Source organism: Daphnia pulex, chromosome 11 (genome assembly GCF_021134715.1).
Source record: "Daphnia pulex isolate KAP4 chromosome 11, ASM2113471v1".
NCBI classification, from domain to species: domain Eukaryota; kingdom Metazoa; phylum Arthropoda; class Branchiopoda; order Diplostraca; family Daphniidae; genus Daphnia; species Daphnia pulex.
Window position 1 is genome coordinate 563,638 of NC_060027.1, and position 20,829 is coordinate 584,466.

At 41.5% G+C, this 20,829-nt stretch overlaps 3 protein-coding genes across 5 annotated transcripts; 2 read left to right on the forward strand and 1 right to left on the reverse strand.

Annotated features, from left to right (window-relative positions):
- The first annotated feature begins 1,802 nt into the window (after window positions 1–1,802).
- Window positions 1,803–15,004, forward strand: LOC124207260 (protein gooseberry-like). Of its 3 annotated transcripts, XM_046604634.1 has the most exons (13): window positions 1,818–1,937; window positions 2,888–2,973; window positions 3,047–3,253; window positions 9,341–9,380; window positions 9,449–9,955; window positions 10,667–10,973; window positions 11,053–11,159; window positions 11,816–12,507; window positions 12,583–14,123; window positions 14,198–14,287; window positions 14,350–14,492; window positions 14,556–14,664; window positions 14,759–15,004. In XM_046604634.1, exons 5-9 carry the CDS (start codon window positions 9,886–9,888, stop codon window positions 12,829–12,831), a joined length of 1,425 nt encoding a protein of 474 aa, XP_046460590.1. In that variant the 5' UTR covers window positions 1,818–1,937; window positions 2,888–2,973; window positions 3,047–3,253; window positions 9,341–9,380; window positions 9,449–9,885; the 3' UTR covers window positions 12,832–14,123; window positions 14,198–14,287; window positions 14,350–14,492; window positions 14,556–14,664; window positions 14,759–15,004. The 3 variants fall into 3 exon arrangements, with proteins under 3 accessions (XP_046460588.1, XP_046460590.1, XP_046460589.1); XM_046604632.1 differs by having other exon boundaries at window positions 1,803–1,937; window positions 9,341–9,955; XM_046604633.1 differs by having other exon boundaries at window positions 9,341–9,955; window positions 14,771–15,004.
- A 78-nt stretch (window positions 15,005–15,082) lies between these two features.
- LOC124207623 (RING-H2 finger protein ATL64-like) lies at window positions 15,083–15,757 on the reverse strand. The gene has a single exon (XM_046605195.1). It carries the CDS (start codon window positions 15,755–15,757, stop codon window positions 15,083–15,085), a length of 675 nt encoding a protein of 224 aa, XP_046461151.1.
- Window positions 15,758–16,425: 668 nt separating this feature from the next.
- LOC124207261 (arf-GAP with coiled-coil, ANK repeat and PH domain-containing protein 2-like) lies at window positions 16,426–20,639 on the forward strand. The gene is made up of 18 exons (XM_046604635.1): window positions 16,426–16,893; window positions 16,961–17,076; window positions 17,151–17,186; window positions 17,253–17,310; window positions 17,374–17,432; window positions 17,501–17,674; window positions 17,750–17,928; window positions 18,043–18,182; window positions 18,249–18,344; window positions 18,418–18,640; window positions 18,715–18,820; window positions 18,890–19,096; window positions 19,155–19,279; window positions 19,353–19,652; window positions 19,715–19,863; window positions 19,935–20,034; window positions 20,108–20,228; window positions 20,300–20,639. The coding sequence occupies exons 2-18, from the start codon at window positions 17,060–17,062 to the stop codon at window positions 20,397–20,399; spliced, it is 2,190 nt and encodes a 729-aa protein (XP_046460591.1). The 5' UTR covers window positions 16,426–16,893; window positions 16,961–17,059; the 3' UTR covers window positions 20,400–20,639.
- Window positions 20,640–20,829: the final 190 nt, after the last annotated feature.

Genomic DNA, 20,829 nt, shown 5'->3' on the forward strand with positions numbered 1-20,829 from the left:
GAAACTCTTCAAACTCATAACTTTACGAGTTGGTCGGCTAAAAGTAAAGAAAGAAAAAAAGAAAATCGAATTCAGGTTCCGTAACGATGTCAACTGGATTACATCCATCATATAACTTGTTATTCACGGTCTAAAGAGATTAACTCTTATATATCTGTAGGCCATTTTCTTTCTCTCGTGAATTGATTCTAAAAAATTTTTAAAAATTAATTTGCGCGGGAAATCATTTTCAATTTGAACGAAATTTAAAAGATTCAGCTCCTGGCTAAATTTACTATCAGAGAGACAGATGGGACTGAACTGTCAGTCTTCTTCTTCTCTCTATATATATAACACACATCCTGCTGCTGGATAGCTCTCTCTGTGTGTGATCCAGCAAAAAAAAGTTCCAGGCGTTTTTCGTGCTGATGCGGCGTGTCGGATGCGCCCGGATCCGACCGTGTAGTCAGTCGGTTTTGGGGGGGGCAGAGAGAGAAATATGACAGGGCGTGACGCAATCAACTCTCATAGATATATACCTCTCTCTCTCTTGTGTACAGTCATGTGGCCCATGATATGTGTTCCGGCGGTCTCCAGCAGTGCTAGCGCATCCATATAGACGACAGTGGGCGCATATCTATAGGTGGGCCGCTCTAATATTTTTCCCCGCCGATCCGTCATGGAAAAAAAAAAGAAACCATCAAACACACACACGTATATAAATATAGATTCTAATACACACAGCTGCTGCTGCTACTGCTGTAGCTCAAACTGACATTTCACAGAGAGAGAAAAGCCAAAAAGGCGGAACCTTCTCCCCCCCCCCCCTCCCTTATGTAGTGTAGTACGTGAGCGGTTTAAAGTGCCATTTTAATTGCAATGAGCTACGCTCTATCTCTTCTTCTTTATTTTCTCCGAGTCTATTTCACCTTGTAGAATATGAGAAATGTTACAACTTTTTCGGTGGTGTGTGGCAGTTGCTTCTTGTATTATTTTGGGTGCCTATTGTTTTTTTTCTCGCTATGATATACAAGGACTGGAGAGATAGATAAGTAACGCTCTTTTTCCGTCCGTTTTTCCCACCTGCAATGCGCGACGAAGACGGCCGTGTCCGTGTAGAAGGAATTCATCACCGAGCAGCTAAGATGAGACTTGGATATCATATCGGGGCGAGCTGCTGGAACCAATCCGTCAGCTCGACGAAAATGTCTAGTAGTAGTAGACCCCGAAATTGAGCGCGTGAAAAAGGATCGATTTTGTGCGCATCACGCGATCACCACCACCACCACGAACCCTCATAGTCAGCGCCAGCCTTTGGCATGAAAGCAGAGGATTCGGTACGCATTACGTCACATTAGCGACCGGCTATTACATAGTCATTCAATCTTGTCCGGGATAGTAGATATGAGATCGAATTGAATTTGATCGGGTTAAAGTGTGGACTGTGGAGTAGCTACAATAGCTCTAGCCAATTTCGACAATTCAAATTAGAAGGAGCTCTGTTGCCATTCCAATGAAATTTTTATTTTCCCCCAAAAATTAATTTTACAAATAAATTTTCAATAGAATGCTTTAATTTACTGATCATAATTTCATGATTGTGAATTAATTACAAATCCATTGAAATTCAACTCGTCGTGATCGTTCACTCGTTTGGCAACGTGGAAAAGGAGAGGTGAGAGAAAGAAAAAAGTTGATGGGAAAATGGCAACTAATAAATAACTAAACTAATAATAAAAAAAGGAATTTTAATCAAACAATTTGTGTGGTATTTATCTCTTTGAAAAACAAATTAATAATTTAATCGTTGTTGAAATTGCAACGCAGTTCCGGTTGATTCGGAGACACACTCATTGTCGTTGTTGTTTTTGATGGAGGAGGTCCTTCATTATGTCGCTCGTTTTCGCGCCATTTTTTAATCACGTGGTGATGGATGATCATTCTGGATACTTTTGTGGGTAAGTCCTCCACATCGTTTTATTTGTGTGTTTGATTTGAAAAATTGGGTTAGCCGTTGTATGCCATATCTTTCCGTTTTTTAAATTGACCTAAAATTCAATCAATTCGTCGAAAAGTATCAGAACGTAACGACAGGATTTCCACTTTCAAGATTTTTTGTTTTTCAGACTTCCATGTGAATATCAATTTTGAAATCATTCTTTTTTTATACGCCAGTCTCCATTGTTTTGAATGACACCGTCCGTGTTATTGTCATTCGACTCAAAATTGTGTCCACCAAACAAAAAGGAAATATTTTGTTAAGATGTTTTTTATTATTTAAACTGCTGGACACTTTTGTGTTAACGCTCAAGAAAAATAGGTGAGGCTGTATACTTTCACTAATGCCCACTATGTGATGCAAGTTATTATTATTCATTTTCGTTTGTTGTCCTCCGTCCAACCGAATCGCCAAAACACCAACGGGGCGTGTCAAATACTCTGGAAATGCCCAAAAATGTTCCATCCGGAATTATTAAATGGTGTGCTGTCCATCTCCATGTCGAATGTGATAACTTGCACGGCAATCACTGTGTGTGTAACGTAGTCGAAATCTGACTTCAATTTTCCCAGTCCATTCTCCCATAAATATGACACACGTATTCGTTCCCATTAGACGAAATTTTGAGGTCATAAGGATCGCCAGCAATCGAAAACGTTTTTCAGCTATAAAAGGGGCTATATAAAATCCAGTACTAGAGATATATAGAATAATAAGAAAAGGCTTCTGGGTTTAACAGGAATAAAAGGGACAATAAGGAGGGGCCTAGAAATGGTCAGCGGCACAAGAAAAGAAGTTTAAACGTGTTGACAAGCTTCTTCTTCTTCTTCTGGACTGGTTTTCTCACGCTCTCTCAGCATCCAAAAGCTACTGGCTGGTATATAACTTTTCCTTTTTTTTCTTTCTTAGGTTGGAGAAATATAATAAAAAAAGGAACACACAACCCCGGAGAGAAAGAAGAAAGAAAAAAAAGGCTATTATAGAATAAGAATGAGGTGAAAGACAGGAGCAATGAAGCCATTTCATTTTTCCCCTTAGACTTAAACTTTTTCTTCTTTTCCTTCCCAGTTGCTGTTGCTGCTGCTGCTGTCCCGACGGGAAAAGGGCCCCGCTCTGCCCATCTTCTAGTTGCTGTGATCATAAAACAAAAAAACCATTTAGCTACCGGTTCGCCTTCTTTCTTCTCGGAGAGGCTGTGCGAGGACTCTCTCCTCCAGTCGATTTCAGGCTTCATCTTACCTCATTTTCATCTAAGGAGGGTCTACTACACCCAGGGTATAACCTTTTTTATATTTTTATAAAGGCCCAGCCAACCCCCAAGAAACAGGTCAAAGTTGAGAAACAGTAGCGTTCCAGAAAGCTTTCTGGCCAGGCTCTCTTGTTATTGTTTTCTTCTTCTCGACTTTCCAAGTGGAATTAGAAGAAAAAAAGCGGAGGATATATGTGTCCATTCCGTGTTTATTGTGGCCCATGCCATATCGTCGGTTCAGGTTTCCTCCGCGTCGTTTTTATTTTTTACAACCCACCACCACTACACTGGGCATCCAACTCGCAACTCTCTCTCTCCCTTATTTCTTTTCCTTGTGTAGAGCGGCCTCTTCACTTTTAGCCCCAGCATAGGCCCCTCTCGTGTTATCGATGACTTTTATGTCTTAATATTTTTCCAGCGTCCCCCTTCCTAGAAAAGACATTCGAACAAGAGGCGGCAACACAAGAGATTTTTTCGTCCTTATAACCTTCCGTCATCTTATCCATAAAATTATTTTTTTTTTTTTTGTTGTCCAGGGGGATAAAAAGATGCTTGCCCAACAGGTCTAATATTTTTCAATAAGGTTTATGTGTGCCGGCATCATATGGAAAGTGATTCCATATATCCAGCCCCGATAACTTTCGTCCTCGAATTTATATAGGCTTGAAAAAACCCTGCGTCTCTGCTGGTCCTTGTTGAATTCATAATAATAACCATTTCCGATAGCTAGGATTCCAAATTGGATGTTATAAGGTTGCCCATTTGAGCGATGCAATAAAGCCATTGCGCTCTACTATGACATCGAGTCGGTAACAACAGCGTAGAGATTGGGGACATAACGGGCACGTTCTCTCGATCAACTGGACGTTATGAGTTTTAACTTTTTTTTTAAAATCAGGTCACACTGGACTTTTTTATTTTTCATCGAGAATTTCTCTTGGAGAGATATTCAACGGTTCTTAATAAAATAAAGATAGCGGTGCACAGTGCACAGATAGGAGAGCACGTGCTCTATGGTGTACCGTTGTACCCGCGCCGTCTGCGCCTATATAAAAATCTACGCCAATAAAATGGGCCCGCGACATTTTGGCGAAACATTTTCTATATATTGGCGGTTGTTTGCCAAATACTTTTGCAATCTAATAAAAGAAAAAAAGGGCCAACTTAGGTTGTAAAATAAAAAAGTAAGGGGGGCGCAAAAAAAGGTGCACCTTTGGCAAAAGGCCGGTATAACACCCAGCCAAAAAACTGAAAAGTGAAACTGAAATTTTTATTTTTTAAAGGCGAAATTGAAGGCTTGTAAAAATTGGCTTGTTTTTTTTTCTTTTATTGGGCCCCTTGTTTTTATTTGCCCCCCTGCTATATCCTCCATAAGATTTTTGCAATGTTGCGACGTCTGAAAAACAAGAATGAAATAGTAGACCAGACGGATGTATACAATGGAACGCCAATTGTATAAATCTTTAGTATTATATTTATGCCGACACAGAATAATAAACCAATTTTTTTTTGTGAATGGAAAAAAACAATCTGCAACGTTGCGAAAATAATGCAATAAAAATCGGAAAAATATAGGTTTCGGAAGTTGCAGAGGACGGCTGATTTATTGTATGTACATCTTCTAATAACTGGGCAGATTTTTTTTTTCCTATCAGGGACGGAATATTTTTTTTTACTCCCCCCAACCGCTGTGTTCCAGTTGGCGAATGTTGTCCTGTCAGCGGGCGCAGTAGCGCGCAAAAGGGAAATGGGAAAAGAGCAAAAAAAAAATAAAAAAAGTAGAGAGAGTTTGATGTATGAATATCTAGCTGCTACCTGGGCTACAAGCAAAGGTGTGTATTTCACACTAACAAGCGCATCTCCGTCACCGCTAGGTGGTCTCTGTCTATTTTTTTATTTTTGAAAAGAAAAGAAAAAGATACATCTAGAAACTGTTGGGAAATTTCTCTTCTGTTTTCCATTTCTTTTGTTGGAAACTTTTTTTTTTTTTTTTTTTTTTCCTTTTTGTAATGGGAATCATCTATCGTCTTGAGATGATACTTTTGAATTTCCCCGCCGTTATTCTCTTGGACGACCAACAAAAACATGTAGGCCTACTATTTGTGTACACAAGAAACGGCACTATTTTGTTTGTAAACATTATTTTTTCCGTTTCTATTGAAAAGTTAATTGCAAAAATGGCGACAGTAGATTATTATTATTTTTTTTAAAAACAGTCGAATTCCGAGGGAATATCAGTTGAATTATTTTTGGTAAAAAGACGAAGGGATCAGTGGGGAGCGAGTTTGTGATCGGATGACAATGAAACTCGCCCCTCCGTTTCATTATGAAGGGAAGAAACATTTTTTGGGTTTTTTGTTGTTTCATATTTTATTTCACCTTGCGCTCTCTCTCTCTCGCCGGAATTAGTAGACAGTTTTCTCAATTGTGTCTTTTTTTCTTTCTTTCTCTCTCCACACAGAGCTGACAAACAAATCTGATCGTTCACCGTGACTGGACGATTTCCAATGAATTGATTTTCGGCTTTATTACTCAGAGTCTATTATAATAATAGACACGTTCATGTTATTATACATAACGCCGGGGAATATTTAAACACTGTTGTCGAAACTGGTCCAGTCTCACAACTCCCTGGAATTGTCATTCAGAAACAAACAGCCCACAACCACCGAAAAAATATTATTTCATGTTTTTTTATTTTTTTTGTTTGGGCGGAAAGCCGGAAACCTTCTGGGCATCAAACTATTGAACGTCATATTTTTCATCTAGATGCATTTTTACCCCTGCGAACACGCACAATAAGACAGTGCTACCGTGTATACGGCAGAGAATTGTCTTGGCCAGTGTGTCCAGTCATTTTACACAAAGAAAAAATTCTTCTTCTTGGCTTTTATTTTGTTTGAGATTTTTATTTTTTTCGTAGGAAAAATGTCGAAGGAAATTGAATGTACTGCACATGCAGGACAGACTTTTAGTATTTTTTTGGAGAAGTTTATTTTATTCGACAGACAATTCTTCATCCTGTTTCTCTTGTTCTTTTCATTTTTTATTCTCGAATAATTTTTCGACAATAAAAAAAGAAAATTTCTAAACTATTTCCGTCGGATGATGGGACTAAATCCTGAAAATGATGAGCCGTTGGGTTTATATTTTACAAAAATTATTTTTATCTTTTTTTCCTCTTCTTATCAAATTGCGAGGGTACATGTAATAACAGTATAAAAGAGCTGAGTAGTAGTAGTACGTGCACTCTGAAAAAAAAAACGCGCAAGTCAAAGAAACAAGTTCATAAATTACGCGCCAGTAGCGACGGCGGTGGCGGCACTCTGGTGCAACTCGCACCGGAAACGGCGGCTAATTGAAACAAAAAGACTGGGGGGGAGTGTGTATATGTGTGTGTGTGTATAGTAATAGTAGTGCATATATAGTTACTACTACTACTATTAGACACATAAAGAGAAATTGGATCTATTCGTTTGGTCTTTTTTTGTTTCTCCCCTCTCAAATTTTTTGATGGCCACCGTAGGAGAGAACTCGGCTGCCCAGGTAACACGAGTTGCACTCACACCTTTGATCATCAATCCTCTGGCTCTATCCCCCCGCCCTCTTGTTTCACTTCTAAGCCCATGTATATACACCTCCCTTATTTTTTAACTTTCGTTGTTGCAACACACATCCCCCCTCTCTTTCTTGTAGGTACCTTTACTCACATATGCCCAGCCACGCCCACACCACCTACCTATCGGGGGGTCCCCCCATGTATCTATATGTAACTTTTGGCGTGTCCAACTGACACCGAACAAATCCTAATCCGCTTTTTTTCGATTCCGCCGCTTTGGATAAGATTGTGGTCGTGTAGGCCTATAACAAATTCGATTCGAATTTGGCGGGTCATTTTTAAAAGGGGAAAAAGGAAAAAATCAATTTGAATTTTTCAAAGCGGCCGCCGTTGACGAGTGGATTTATTTGCGGAGCTGTTGCAATCCAACGCGAACAGGATCCTGACGAATTAGGAAGAAATGGTGTCAAACGGCGCTGAATAACAACAACAACAACTATTTCAGTTGGTGGAGAGTTGCAGAGCTGGCGGTGTCGTTGGTTGAAATTCCGCACAACTCGCGTAATTTCAAACTTCTAACGGCTGCGACGTAATTTCCTTTTTGACTTGCGCAAAAAAATGAAAAAAAAAGAAAGAAAATGTGAACAGATGCTGACCCGTCGGGATATCGGATGGGAAAATCAAAAGAGCACGTCCATCCGAACACAACCCAAAAAAGTGAGAACACCAAAGTGGTCGCCGCCACCGCCACAACTTTTTTGGCATCACGTCTCTTTTTTTTCTTCTTTTTCTGGGCAGCAGCAGCTCCGCCGGATATCGGATTACACCATCGTCGACATGCGCATGAATATCCGCACACATTTGTGTGTGCGTTTCATATTTTTACTAGAGTCCCCCCCGGCTTCTTTTCAAATTTTTCTTGCGTCATTTGAATTCATTTGAATCACAACTGTCCGTTTGATTGGGGGAGGTGAAATATTACCCAATTTTGGATAAACGGGAATAATTGTTCCGCATTCCTTGACGGCTCCACCTGTTAATAGGTCCAGTTCTGGCGGATCAACTGGTCTATCAATTCCTAGTTTCAAAAAAACCAGTGGCGATTCGAATTCAATTGGTTTAACTCCCCTTTTTTAGTCGTCTTGGAGAAAAACTGCCCAGCCGTCGACATTTACGATGTCCAGACGGACATATGCACAGCACAGCCAACATAAGATAGCTAGGCCTACTACACACATCACATCCAGCGGAGAGAAGAAGAAAAACAGTTAGATGAGACACACACTCGATTTTTATGTACAAAATTTCTGGTTTTCAGGAGAGAAGAGAAACGGCCATATCGGCCAGCGCCAGGCCTATAGGCTCCACATTTGTTTTACGACATTGCCTGGGCTGGCCAGTCGACAAGACGAGACCGAAACTACACACACACAAAAAGGCAGGAGGGTGTGGGAAGCAGCTTTGGCTGGCCGCTGGAACTTTATGAGAGATTGTCTTGGAGGCTGTGCCGTGCCCGTCGTCTCTCTCTTTCCATATCCTCTCATCGCGTCGCTTGTTGTAAAACAATCTGGCCACTGTTTTGCCGTTTCTCTCTTCGGCGTGTCTGATCGGGCGACCGAATAAGAAAAACCAGTTTCTTCCTCTTGTATTTCCAGAGGCTTTCTTTATAGACACCGGTAGCCAGCGTAACATTGTAAAACATCTTTAAAAGAGTTATATCTATATGGGACCCTGGATACTTTGGATGGGCCAGTCAGCGCAGAGAAGGTCACGGGTTATATGCCCCCGTATCGAATAGAGAAGGGAAATTGGTAGCTAGGCGAAACAGAAGTTGTCGCTTCAACATTCCTATTGACACGTCCAATATTTGTCTGATAATATATATCCAGGCCCATTTTTTTCCAGGATAGAAGAGCGGCGATCAGTTGACTTGGACTACCGGCAGCAACTCATAGGGTCGTGGGAAAAGAATTCCAAGTTGAATATCATTTCGAAAACTTCTGAGCTGGATTCGAATGTCAGGAGAGAGAGAGCGCGTGACCGTCTCGGCTGGACCTCTCCGTTCTATTGTCCAAATGTCGCCCCCCCCCCCCAATCAGTCGACTTGTAATGGCTCAATAAGGCCTCGAATGTATGCACACACGAGGTGACTACCTCTGCGGACACACATGGGCACAGACAATGTTGGACAGACCCGTGACTCCTTGAGATGACGACGACCTACAGGAGAAGCGTGAAGAATATCTAGTTATACACCACCAGAAAGCTTTATTATTCACTCAATGTGTGTCTAGCCGTGACCAGCTGCACTCAAACAAAGTTAAATTCAAATTCTTGGATTGTCAAAATTCCTGAAAGAATTTCAAATTGAACTTGATTCCATTTTTAACTGTAATTTGATCGGAAATTGTAGTTGAATTCATGACACTTGAACAGAAATTCAAATTGAACTTGAATTTCCGTCTGATTCGATTGAAATTGCAGTTTTAAAAAATAATTCAAAAGAGTTCAAATGATATGTTTTTAAAAAGAGACTAATGAAATTTCAATTCAGGTTATCTGCGCCAATAAAGTTGTGATTGGTATTGAGTGAGGTACGCTCAGGAGTCGATGGGTCCCAATCGAACGATTGATTCCCCATATATAATGCGATTCGATATAGAACACGGATGGTGAATTGACCGGATGGTGGCTATAATGGGCAGCAGTATGAGCACTGCAGACGACTCTGATGATGGAAGCTTTCATCATTCCAAAGGAAAAATGATTCAACTTGGAAGAAGGAAAAAAACGGAGGGCATCAGTGGGCGTGTCTATTGCTCGTCCAAGTCCCAACCAATAGGAAGCCACCATGCAGCTGCTGCCTGTTTTTAACTTTGCCGGGGTGCTGGTCATATTTTTAACTGGAAAGTGTGTGGGGAGAAAAAACCAGTTGGACACTCGCAAAGTTCTTCAGTTGTGCTCCGCTGCTCACAGCTTCAACTCGTCGTCTTCAACTCGAGTGTGTGTGAGACCCGAGTTGTCCAGCACTCGTCCCCATCGCCACCTCAGGAATTTCATATTACAACTCTCGTACGTAGAAGAAGAAAATTTAAAAAAATGACGCTGACCGGAATGAACAACACCATGGCAAGACCCTGCACCTACACCACCGGCTATCCCTTTCAAGGTATTGTTGCCCAACCATTTGATTTCATTATAATCATAATCATAATCATTTGAATCAATGTGGAATAGTATCCAACAATCGAGAAAATGTTTCTCAATTGTTTTTCGTGTCGAGAAAGAAAAGCAAAAGTGCAGTCGAGCGCGATTTTTAAATTCTCGTTTTGAATCGGAGAAGGAGCGCAAAGTTTGCCGTGACGTCAGCGCATCTCGCCTTTCTATGGAAATAAAAATTTTCGGTTGAAATAAAAGAAAGAAAGAAAAGAAAAAAAAAAGGCGTTGGTTAGGGTCGATGGTTCGTGACAGTTTTTTGGGAGCTCCTATTGTTTTTGGTTCTGAATAATTCTGGCGCCGTCGAGCTGCTGTCAGCCAGCAGCGTCGATCTCGTGCCGCTGTCGTTGATAATGCCCCCCCGCTTTTGATATTGTACTACGCGGGAACGTTCATTGTGACTCGGATGGCACCTGATGCCTAGCTCCTTGGACGAGCTGCCGAGTGGAAACTGACAATAAGATGGACCAAACAGTTACGCAGTAGCGTATAGCTCGTGGTTACAAACAACTGAACGGCTGTTGTTGTCAACAACAACAACAATCTTTTTTCTATTCTTCTTCGACAACTTTTTTTAAATTTTTGGTGTCTGGCGCTCAACTTTCTTATTTCCATCGGAATGAATTTGTCTTTAAATTTTTTTGTTTTTATTAAACACCAACAGGTCAGGGACGTGTTAATCAGTTGGGCGGAGTCTTCATCAACGGACGTCCATTGCCCAACCACATCCGATTGAAGATTGTCGAACTGGCGGCCGCTGGCGTCCGTCCCTGCGTCATTTCCAGGCAATTGCGCGTCTCTCACGGATGCGTTTCCAAGATCCTCAATCGCTACCAGGAGACTGGAAGCATCCGGGCCGGAGTCGTTGGCGGTGCCCGACCCAAGCACAGCCTCCAGCCAGACATCCAGCGCCGCATCCAGGCTTACCGCATGGAGAATCACGGCATCTTTTCCTGGGAAATTAGAGACAGGTATGTATTATCCTATAGTGTTTGGCCTACCTGTGTTAAACAATAGAGCGGATGATTAAATGTGTCGTTTATCTTCCAGGTTGATCAAGGAGGGACTTTGCGAGCGCTCGACAGCCCCTTCGGTGAGTGCCATTTCTCGCTACCTGCGCGACACCTCCGAGGACCATCACAAATCCGAATCATCAGGTAAAGAACAATTTGAATAATTAAAATAAAATTTAAAAAAAAAACAAGAAAAACAAACGGGTTATTATGTACCAGATTAGCTAATATTATTTGTAGAATCAGTTGAATTGGTAGATAAAACATATTTCTTTTAATTAAATCTACCTGGGGCTGACCCCTGGGTCTAACAAGGTGCAATCAAAGAAATCTGTTTGGGGTATATCATTACAAGAGGGTCAAATATTAGAAGAACTAACTCCTTATTTATTAATCAGCGGCGGTGCTCTGTACATTACACACACGTAGAGTTGTCTGACGTAACTTCCGTAAGTGATTATCAACGGAACAATGGGTGGTGTGGTCTAGGGAGGCTAGGGCTTTAATTACAGTCGTAAAAAGAAAGCACGGCGTGCGCAAGTACCGCCGCCACCGCCGACGCAACAGTAGCCCAGCACGCACCCTCATTATTTCCCAATAGGCTCAACACCTGTTGAAGGCCTCCGGATGATCTTATAGCCCTTTCTATTTTTTTTCTTTAATACCCTTTAATTAATTAACACGTAACACGGCAGCATTCAGATTTTGTTGTAAATGATAATTCAAAAAAAGAGCGGGAAATTAGAGTTTAGTCGATTGGATATTATTATTACAACAATTCAAATGTTTGATTTCAACAGGTGTTTCGGGCATTAGTTACGGAATGATGAGCCATCCAGGCGACGGATCTTCATCGTCGTCTGGCGACGGAATGGATGAAGATGGATCGGGTTCCGACTGCGATTCGGAGCCGGGCATCCCACTCAAGCGAAAGCAGCGCCGCCACCGGACTACCTTCACCGCCCAGCAGATGGACGAGCTGGAAAAGGCCTTTGACCGCACCCAGTATCCGGACGTTTACACCCGCGAGGAACTGGCCCAGCGCACCAAATTGACGGAAGCTCGGATTCAAGTTTGGTTCAGCAACCGACGCGCTAGATTGCGCAAACAAATGTCTTCCTCATCAGCCTCATCCGGCAATGGATCCTCGTCTCCGTCGTATTCCAGTTCGGCTTCCGCTTCATCTTCCAGCGGAATGATGAATTCCAACAGCATCAGCCCAACCAGCGGCGCCGGAATGATGATGTCCGCCAATATCGGCTCGACCGGAATGGGTCTGCCGAATGCGGCCTCTTCTCCTTACCAACAGCATCCGCACGATACCATCCATCACCATCACTCTATGACGGCCAACAGCACTGAAGTGCCTTCGGCTGTCCACCAACAGCCGCTCTACTCGGTTCCGCCCGCCTTCGCCGCTGCAGCTCCGGCCGCTTCGCCTTCTCTACCATCCAACAATCCTTACGTCACTTCTCTGGCCTCCCACCACCAGGTAAATTTGCATACGTCTTTCAAATTATTTTGTGAACATAATCAATACCGTCGATTTCTTATCTTCATTTTGCAGATGGCCAATACGATGATGAACTACCCGTACACTCCGCAAGAGAGTAGCAATTGGTATCAGCACCAACAACACCAGCACCAGGCTGCGGTCCAGCAACAAGCTTCCATGATGATGCCGGCTACCAACCCAACTTCCGCTGTTGCATCTTTCAGCAACGGCAATCGGACGCCGATGGCTCATCCGCACGCCATGTCTCATCACCATCTCAACCACTCTGCATTCACAGCATCCATGTACGGATGGTATTGATCCGCCTTGTAACTCTTCCATCCACTTTTTTTTCTTTTAATGATAAAAATTTATAGCCTTGATATATATTTTGAGTAGAATTTTTAGAATGGCATATTTTTAAAAACAGATCACGGTCGACTGGCCGTCAACAATTTCATGGCGCTACAGTTAAACCTTTTTTCTTGCCCATTTTCCCGGTAAGAAAAGAATCTTTTTTCAATGACGATTGACTTGGCGACAGGTCTTGTTAGACAGCGTCGCGTTCAATTGTTTTTCTCACCCCCGCAATGCAAAAAAGAAACAACGGCGACTTTTTCACAAAATAAAAAGCGACAATGAAAATCGTGTCGACTTGTGTCGGCCGTTCCCTTTTGTTTGATTTCCTTTCCGTTCGGTCACGCTCCAACTGCCTTCAAACTACCCAATCTATTTGAATTCAGTTTTCTTTAACTTTTTTACCACCAGCAGTATTTCAAACAAAGAAGTGTCTTATATATTTATATGAACGTGATATTTCTCATTTCTGTGCGTTTGTTTTATCCGTAATGCGATTGATGATATGATGACCATTTTTTGATATTCTATTAAATGACTTAAATTGTACTCTCTCGGCTCATTTTCACATGTCACCTGCTGGCCTGGCTACACCTGCTTCACTCCTATTTTTTAAAAAACATTCTGTCTCGAATGGTTTTCTGATTGAATACAGAATTCTCCCAAGATGTCTAGAATGTGTTCCAGTCGGTTGAGTTGATCGAATCTCTGCCCACCTGAACAACCGAAGGTCTATAACGTTTTTAATAGGTTTTTCGATGTTTTTCTAAATGTGGATCGGTGACGTTGGTGGCCAGGAGCAGCTGCCGTTGTTGCGACAGACTGAGTAACCAACAGCGCCGAGTTTGATCCAATACAACCCGAAAGGCGATCAATGACGTCGACGATATATCTGGACAGGAGGAGGGGAGGGAGGATGTCTCCGATAAAAAATTCATCTTCCAACCTGCTATACTGATCGAAATGGTCAACTAGATTGCGGCCTCTTGGTAGTCGATACGTCAGCGCACATCAGCCAAGCACAAAGGTTTTCAATCAATAAAGATCAGAGCACGCTCTAGTACAGGTATATGTATACAGTGAGTACATTCCCGGAGAACTTTCAATCCTATTCTTTCAGTAGTTGACCGACTTTGACGCCAAACAGACCCAACCAAAGCACCAGACGCCAAGTTGAAAACCTCAAAAGTGGATGACGCCATGTCGCAAATCTTCTTCTGTACAATCTACGATGGCAATGCAACTTTCGTTTACAAGTCGGGAACTTGAACAACAACAAATCAACTGATTCACGAGTTTTTAAAATTTTTATTTTTATCGATCCATACAGGTGCAAAGCTGAAACGGAGCTGTGTTGCGGACGGGGATGCTGCCCCATGATTTCGTCGGCCAACAGCATTTGGTCGCAGTGGTACTTTTGGTAAAAATCAACAGTTTGTAGATGTTTAATTGAATTGAAATTAACGACTGGATGGTATCTAGGTTCGGTATCGCCATATTCGCCATACTAGTGGTTGGTATTTTCTTGACCCTGACGTCCAATAGTTGTCGACCCCAACCGATTTACACGGAAAATGTCGGCCATCAAGCGACTGCCTCTCGTTATGGCATCCGCCACATTCTAGGTACTATATTCATCTCATTTTTATTATTCCTGATTGAATCTAAACGCATCGTTTCATTTCTAGGAGTCCAGCAATCTCGTGTGACTAATGTTGCTCCCACCGGAGTGGTCTGCGGACCAACGGGTCTCATTCAACCAGCAGCAATCCAGTCGAAATTCAGCTTACTAAACAGGTTTGTGTCTTGTATATTACTTTTCTCTAATAAGTTTTTGATCTGGTAAAATAATGAAATGAATAACTCGGTCGATATACACTAAAATTCACAGCGCTAATAACAGGGAAAGCGTTGGATTGGCTCCGCTTAGACCGCCGTATCCGCTTCAGTTGAACGCTGGACGGTTCGATCACTCGATGGTTACCGACGACATCGTTTAAACTGTCTTTGTATATGCAATTTACTATTTATAAAAATTTCTTTTAAAAACACAAATCAAAATGTATACCCGCAAAATGTGTTTCAATTAGTGTCAATGTGTTTTGTTTTAAAAATAAGAAGACAAATGAGAACTTGATTTTATTTTGTATTTCCGAATGAATTGATATTGAAATTGAATGTCTCGTAAAAATGTCAGGGAAATGATTCGAAACGTTTAGTCCAAGTCGTTGGAAGGATCGTTGGGTGGGTCGGGCTGATCATCGGTACTGAGCAGATTGATTCCAGGAAATAACATTGCCACCATGAATCGGTGGAAGGCTTCATCGTTCAAGGGTAACCCACCATTTCCATCGTTCAAGGTGACCCAACGACTTCCATCGTACACCGAAAAAGCACGAAATACCATTCTCCGTCTTGGTGGTGCGGGAGGACGGACGGGTGTGAAAACTTCGCCCTGGGACGATCCCGAAGTGATGTTGTGAACGAATTGGCTGAACGGTTGCCTGCATGTCGGGCACTCCAACTTGACGCGGCACCAGCTGACCAGACAGTCGAAACAAAAGACGTGGCCGCAATCGAGTCGTGATTTGTCCGTTTGGGGACTCATGCAAATGGCGCATTCACCGTGGTCGTAATTCATCGGTTGGTGTTGGGGACCGGAACTTCCGGAGGGAATGGCAGGTTCATCATTCACCGTCGGGTCATTCACAGCAGGTAGATCGTCAGGTAGATCGTCAGTTGAAAGGCTGGACGTGGGATTTGCCATTTCAGCTGATTCATCGTCGGTTATTACGTGAGCAGTCGGTTCGTCGTTATCCTCCATGTTGGAAACGGGATTCAGATTTTCATTGGCCGACTCGTCGCTGGAGTTTGATTGATCGTTTGACATGTTGAATCTTCGATAATAGACAATCAAGGCAATACAGATAAAAAACCGTGTCGCCTATTTATCTCCCGAGTCCTGCGGACTTGCCTCTGCAAGTCCTCATCCGAGCTTATTTCTTGTCATATCATTTCAAATAATTTTAATTCGAGTTTTGTATGGTTTTAAATGGCTGCGTCTCATTAAATCGCATTTATTTCAATACTTTTAAAATATAATTCATTGAGACAACAACCGCAATTCAGGTAAATAAGTTTCACCGAGCGCCATAAACTACGTATATTGTGCACACGTCTGTGTACTTTGGTATGCGTCACGGTTTATACGATGCAAGACACACAGGTGAATTGGGACGAGACAAACGGACATAAATTACTGGGTTTTTTTCAGTATTTTCCTTGTGCAGTCAAGAGTAAAATCCTATTAGCTATTTAATATTGAATCTCCTGCAGCAAACAGTAGTAGGGGGATTATTTGTTCAACCGTCGTTTCTACGCGTGTACTATCTGTACACTGCAAACAGTGTTGAGTCGTTTTACTTTACGCCTGTTTGTAGGTTAATGTCCCACATTTTGTTTACTTTCACAAAACACGTAATATCCATTTTGAATATAAGAAGAGCTGCTGCTGCACCCGTTTGTACTCGTTTTCTAATCTGCAAGTCGATTGGCCACTGTCGAGTTGCCGTTTAGCAGTACCTTAATGTTTTGACGTTCGTTTTTTCCCCTTCCTTTCGTTAAAAATTAAAAAAAGGAGATTTGCCAACTGACATACTGTGTGTCGAAAAGTTGTCATCCATTGCTAGTGAGTGGGAGTGCAAGCCTGTTTGTGTGAACTCGCCTTTAAAAAAAAAAGCCTACGGCTGCGATTATTTACGTGCCAACTCAACGAATTGGATTGCGACACAAGATTTCACAGAAGAGGATATACGTCATCCTGTAGGAAGGAGGAGGAGAACGGTGATATTGTTTGGTTGCAGTTTCACTCTGTCAATGATGGCCCACTGTTGTGTTCTTTTCTTCAATTCCTAAACATCGAGCTTGACATCACCAAGGGAAACAACACACATGTAATGCCAACTATGCTGTAGTATTTTTACTTAATCTGTTAGAAAAACTGTTGGCTTTTAAGTCAATATTTTGGTAAGCTGCTCTTATAATATTTAGTATTGTGATTAGTTTTAGTTTTCAATATTGCTTTCACTTCTAGGTTGTTACGTTTCATCATCATAATCACTAAACCCACATCACCCTCAGAATAGCAGTTTACCACATCGAGATCTGAGCTTTCATCAGTCTTTCAATCAACATGAAACCCATAATCTCGTATGTCATTATCATTACTATTAATACATGTAGAACAATTTACTTATTAATGAATGCATTTCTGAATCCTACAGTTATGAAGAGTGTATGAGGGATTCCCCAAAGTTTAGGTATAACGTTTTTAATATTTAAACAAGTCACAAAGCTGTATCACTACTATATTTTTCTATTTTTAGAGATGCTCTGGAAGAAAATCATGCAAATTTAGATGATCTGGAAATTAAACTTGAAAAAGCAAGTAGCCTCTTGTTATTAGCTATTTTATTTCATTTGATAATAATTCTGAATTGTTCACAGGTTTTGAAAAACTGCAACTTAACAATTGATGCAGGGAAAACCTATTTGGGCTTCCAAAAGTAATTTGATTTTCAAATGAATTAGTTTTATCAAATCTATAGATTTTACCATAACTCTCTTTTCCTAGTAATCTTGTGCAGAGCATGTTACAAGTGAGCTTGCATTTCAAAGGAGATCCAGCCGTCTCCCAGGCTTTAAATAAAGTTGCCAATTCACTGCAAGAGACCATCAAATATCACTCAATTCTGATTGATCAAACCAGCAGATCGGTTTCTAGATCACTTAATAATTTCCTAAAAAAGTGAGTTATTCTTCAGCGTAAACAGAAAAGTAAATAAAAAGCAATCATAAGCAACACTTTATTTCTCTGCTGTAGGGATTTGAAACAAGTCAAGGACAGTCGGCAACACTTTGACAAGATCTCGGCCGATCTCGACACAGCGCTCGCTCGACATGCTCAAGCTCCGAAGAATTCCAACAAGAACCAAGGTGTTACCGCATCTGGCTCGGCGAATACTGTACTAGCCGCCAGCACGCTGTCCTCCACACACCAGGGTATGCAGACTATGTAGCCTTATCTTTCGCTATCTTTTACTGATAAAAACTATTGGAACCGAGTAATAAGCGGCATAGGTTTATGAAGTGTAATACGAACCATTTGTCAAACAGGTTTAATGACCACAAGTGGAGTGGACGAAACGTCAAACGTGTTGATCGCCACTCGTAGTTGCTTCCGTTACACAGCGCTGGACCATTTGTACACTATCAGTTTAGTGCAGTCGAAAAAACGCCATGAAATTCTTGATCCAGTAAGAATATTTTTAAGCATTCATTTTGACATTAGCACTGAGCTGAAACGTTGATTGGTTCCATAGTTACTTTCCTACATGCACGCCCAGAGCACATTCTTTCACCAAGGATCGGACCTTTTCCAAGATACCGATCCGTTCATGAAAAACATTGGATCAGAAGTGAGATCTAACGCTTGCCACACGTACTTAAAAACCGGTTTGATCCTGCAACGCTTTGGCGTGTTAATTACAGGTGACGCAGTTACGAGAAGAGACCAACGCGCTAGAAAGAGAGTTGGGAAACCGGCACAGTGTAGTCACATCAAAGGATTTAGTACCCATGTTGAAATCCGAGACGCTGAACGGAACCCGTATGGAAGGATATCTGTTTAAGCGTACGACGAGTCCATTCAAAACGTGGAATAGACGGTGGTTCGCCATTTGCTCCAGTCAATTGATTTACCGGAAAAGGACAGGTACCCAAGCAATAACACTAACGTTATTTTTTTGTGTCAGGTATTCTCTTAATCAATAGATATCCTTTGATCAGGTGACCGAGAAGGCACAATCATGGAGCAAGACTTGAAACTTTGCTCCGTCCGACCGTTGGTTGACATTGATCGCCGTAATTGCTTTGAAGTCATTTCACCCACCAAGTAAAATTTGCAGTCAAGACACCTCGCAGCTTTGATTAATTATTCAAAATGTCGGATGACATTGCACAGGTCTCACGTTCTGCAAGCGGATTCCGAAGAGATGTTCCAGGTATGGATCCAAGCTATCCAAGATGAGATAGGTGCGGCCATGCAATTGATGCTGAGCAGTCGGAGTAGTTCGGGGCAGAGTCTGGCCAGCAACGAGTCACCTAGGAGCAATGCTAAAGACAGTCAAAACTCTAGCCACTCTACCACTGATAGCGCCAACACATCCAAGTATTTAAAAATGGCTGCAATTGCGGTATAAATATTTAATCATTTTTTTTTTAATCAGGGAAAGTAGTAGAGATAAAATTTTATCGGACATTTTAGCAGTGGCCGGAAACGACCGCTGTTGTGATTGTTCAGCAGAAAATCCCGAATGGGCTAGTATCAATTTGGGCATAACATTGTGCATAGGTTTGTCTCTTGGTTGATTCTTTATTTTTCACTGGAATTCGCCTTTTCAATTATTCTTTATTTTTGACAACAGCTTGTTCGGGTATCCACCGTAGTCTTGGTGTACACGTCAGCAAAGTAAGGTCGCTTACTTGGGATAAATGGGACGGCGAAGTGGCCCAAGTGATGGTTTCCCTGGGTAACGCTATCGTCAATTCAATCTACGAGTCTAAAGTAGATACTGCCAGTGATCTGTGTAAACCACAGCCAGACTCGACCCAGCAAGTGCGAGATGCATGGATACAGGCCAAATATGTCAAAAAGCTGTTTGTCGATCATCGATGGGCTGGGGACGAGAATCTTTTACAAGAAGCTGTTATCATTCCTGAATCAGGTACATTTATTTGCCTCGTTACCGTAGACAGCTAGGGTGCTCATTCTTTCACATTTTCATAGGTCAAGTCGATCCTAATTGGCTATTAAGCAAAGGTGCTGAAACGGGTCAAATTGTGTGGATCGCTCGCGCTCTAGCTTTATACGCGGATCGCAACACTACTAGCGGAAACACCCAAGAACGGGCTCCGGTTCATTTAGCCGTTTTAAACGTATGATTCAACAGTCTCTTATTACTTCATCTTATCACATTACACATTAAAATTTCTTTTGTGATTTTCAGGGATCAGTTACATTACTACAATATCTTCTTTTAAATGGGGCCAAAATAAATACTAGAGATGCTGCTGGTAAAACTGCCTTGTTGCTGGCCACAGAACTAGGTAAATCTGCTGTCAATTTTCTGTGAATGAAAACAATAATATTAATTGGGTTTCGTGGATAAAAAATCTTTAGGTCTTCCGGCGCAAGTAGGACTACTATTAAAAAACCGCGCTGACCAAAAAATTGCGGATAATGACGGGAATACCCCTTTAGATGTAGCGGTGAAAACTGCAAACGCTGATATTGTTAGCTTGTAAGTTTCAAGTGATTAAATACCCTTTAGTCAAATACTTTTTACTGATGACTAATTCTTTTGCTGTCTAGTTTGCGCATTTCACGTTTAACTGATGAAATGAGAGAGACGGAATTTGGGGAAGCTGGAGACGATACTTTCCAAGAAATGGTGCGCGACTTTTTACGATAAAGATTCGATATATAATGGGGAGCCACTCATAACTTTATAGGTCCTATTTACCTTTCCCCTACTTCCAAATGTTTTTAAATTTTTCCTATGATGGATACATCCTGTTAGTGTCCTCTAGTTTTTCATCCTAAACTATTCTGTGATGAACAATTTGTCTCTTGGTTTACCATCTCCGTTGTTTCTCATTTTTATTACTTCCATATGAAAAACTTGAAAAATACACAAATTATACATTCCCGACTTGAGCAATTCATGAGTCAGTTGTGACCTTTAGTTTTCGTTTATTTTTCTTCGTGTTTTTTATATCTTTATTAAACATCTTTATTATTTTGCGACAAAATAGACCAGTATTTTTATTACAATATTTCAACAGTTCCTTAGCGCAAAACCCGATATTTATTTTGTTCGCGTTGTCTGCTGTTTAGCCTTA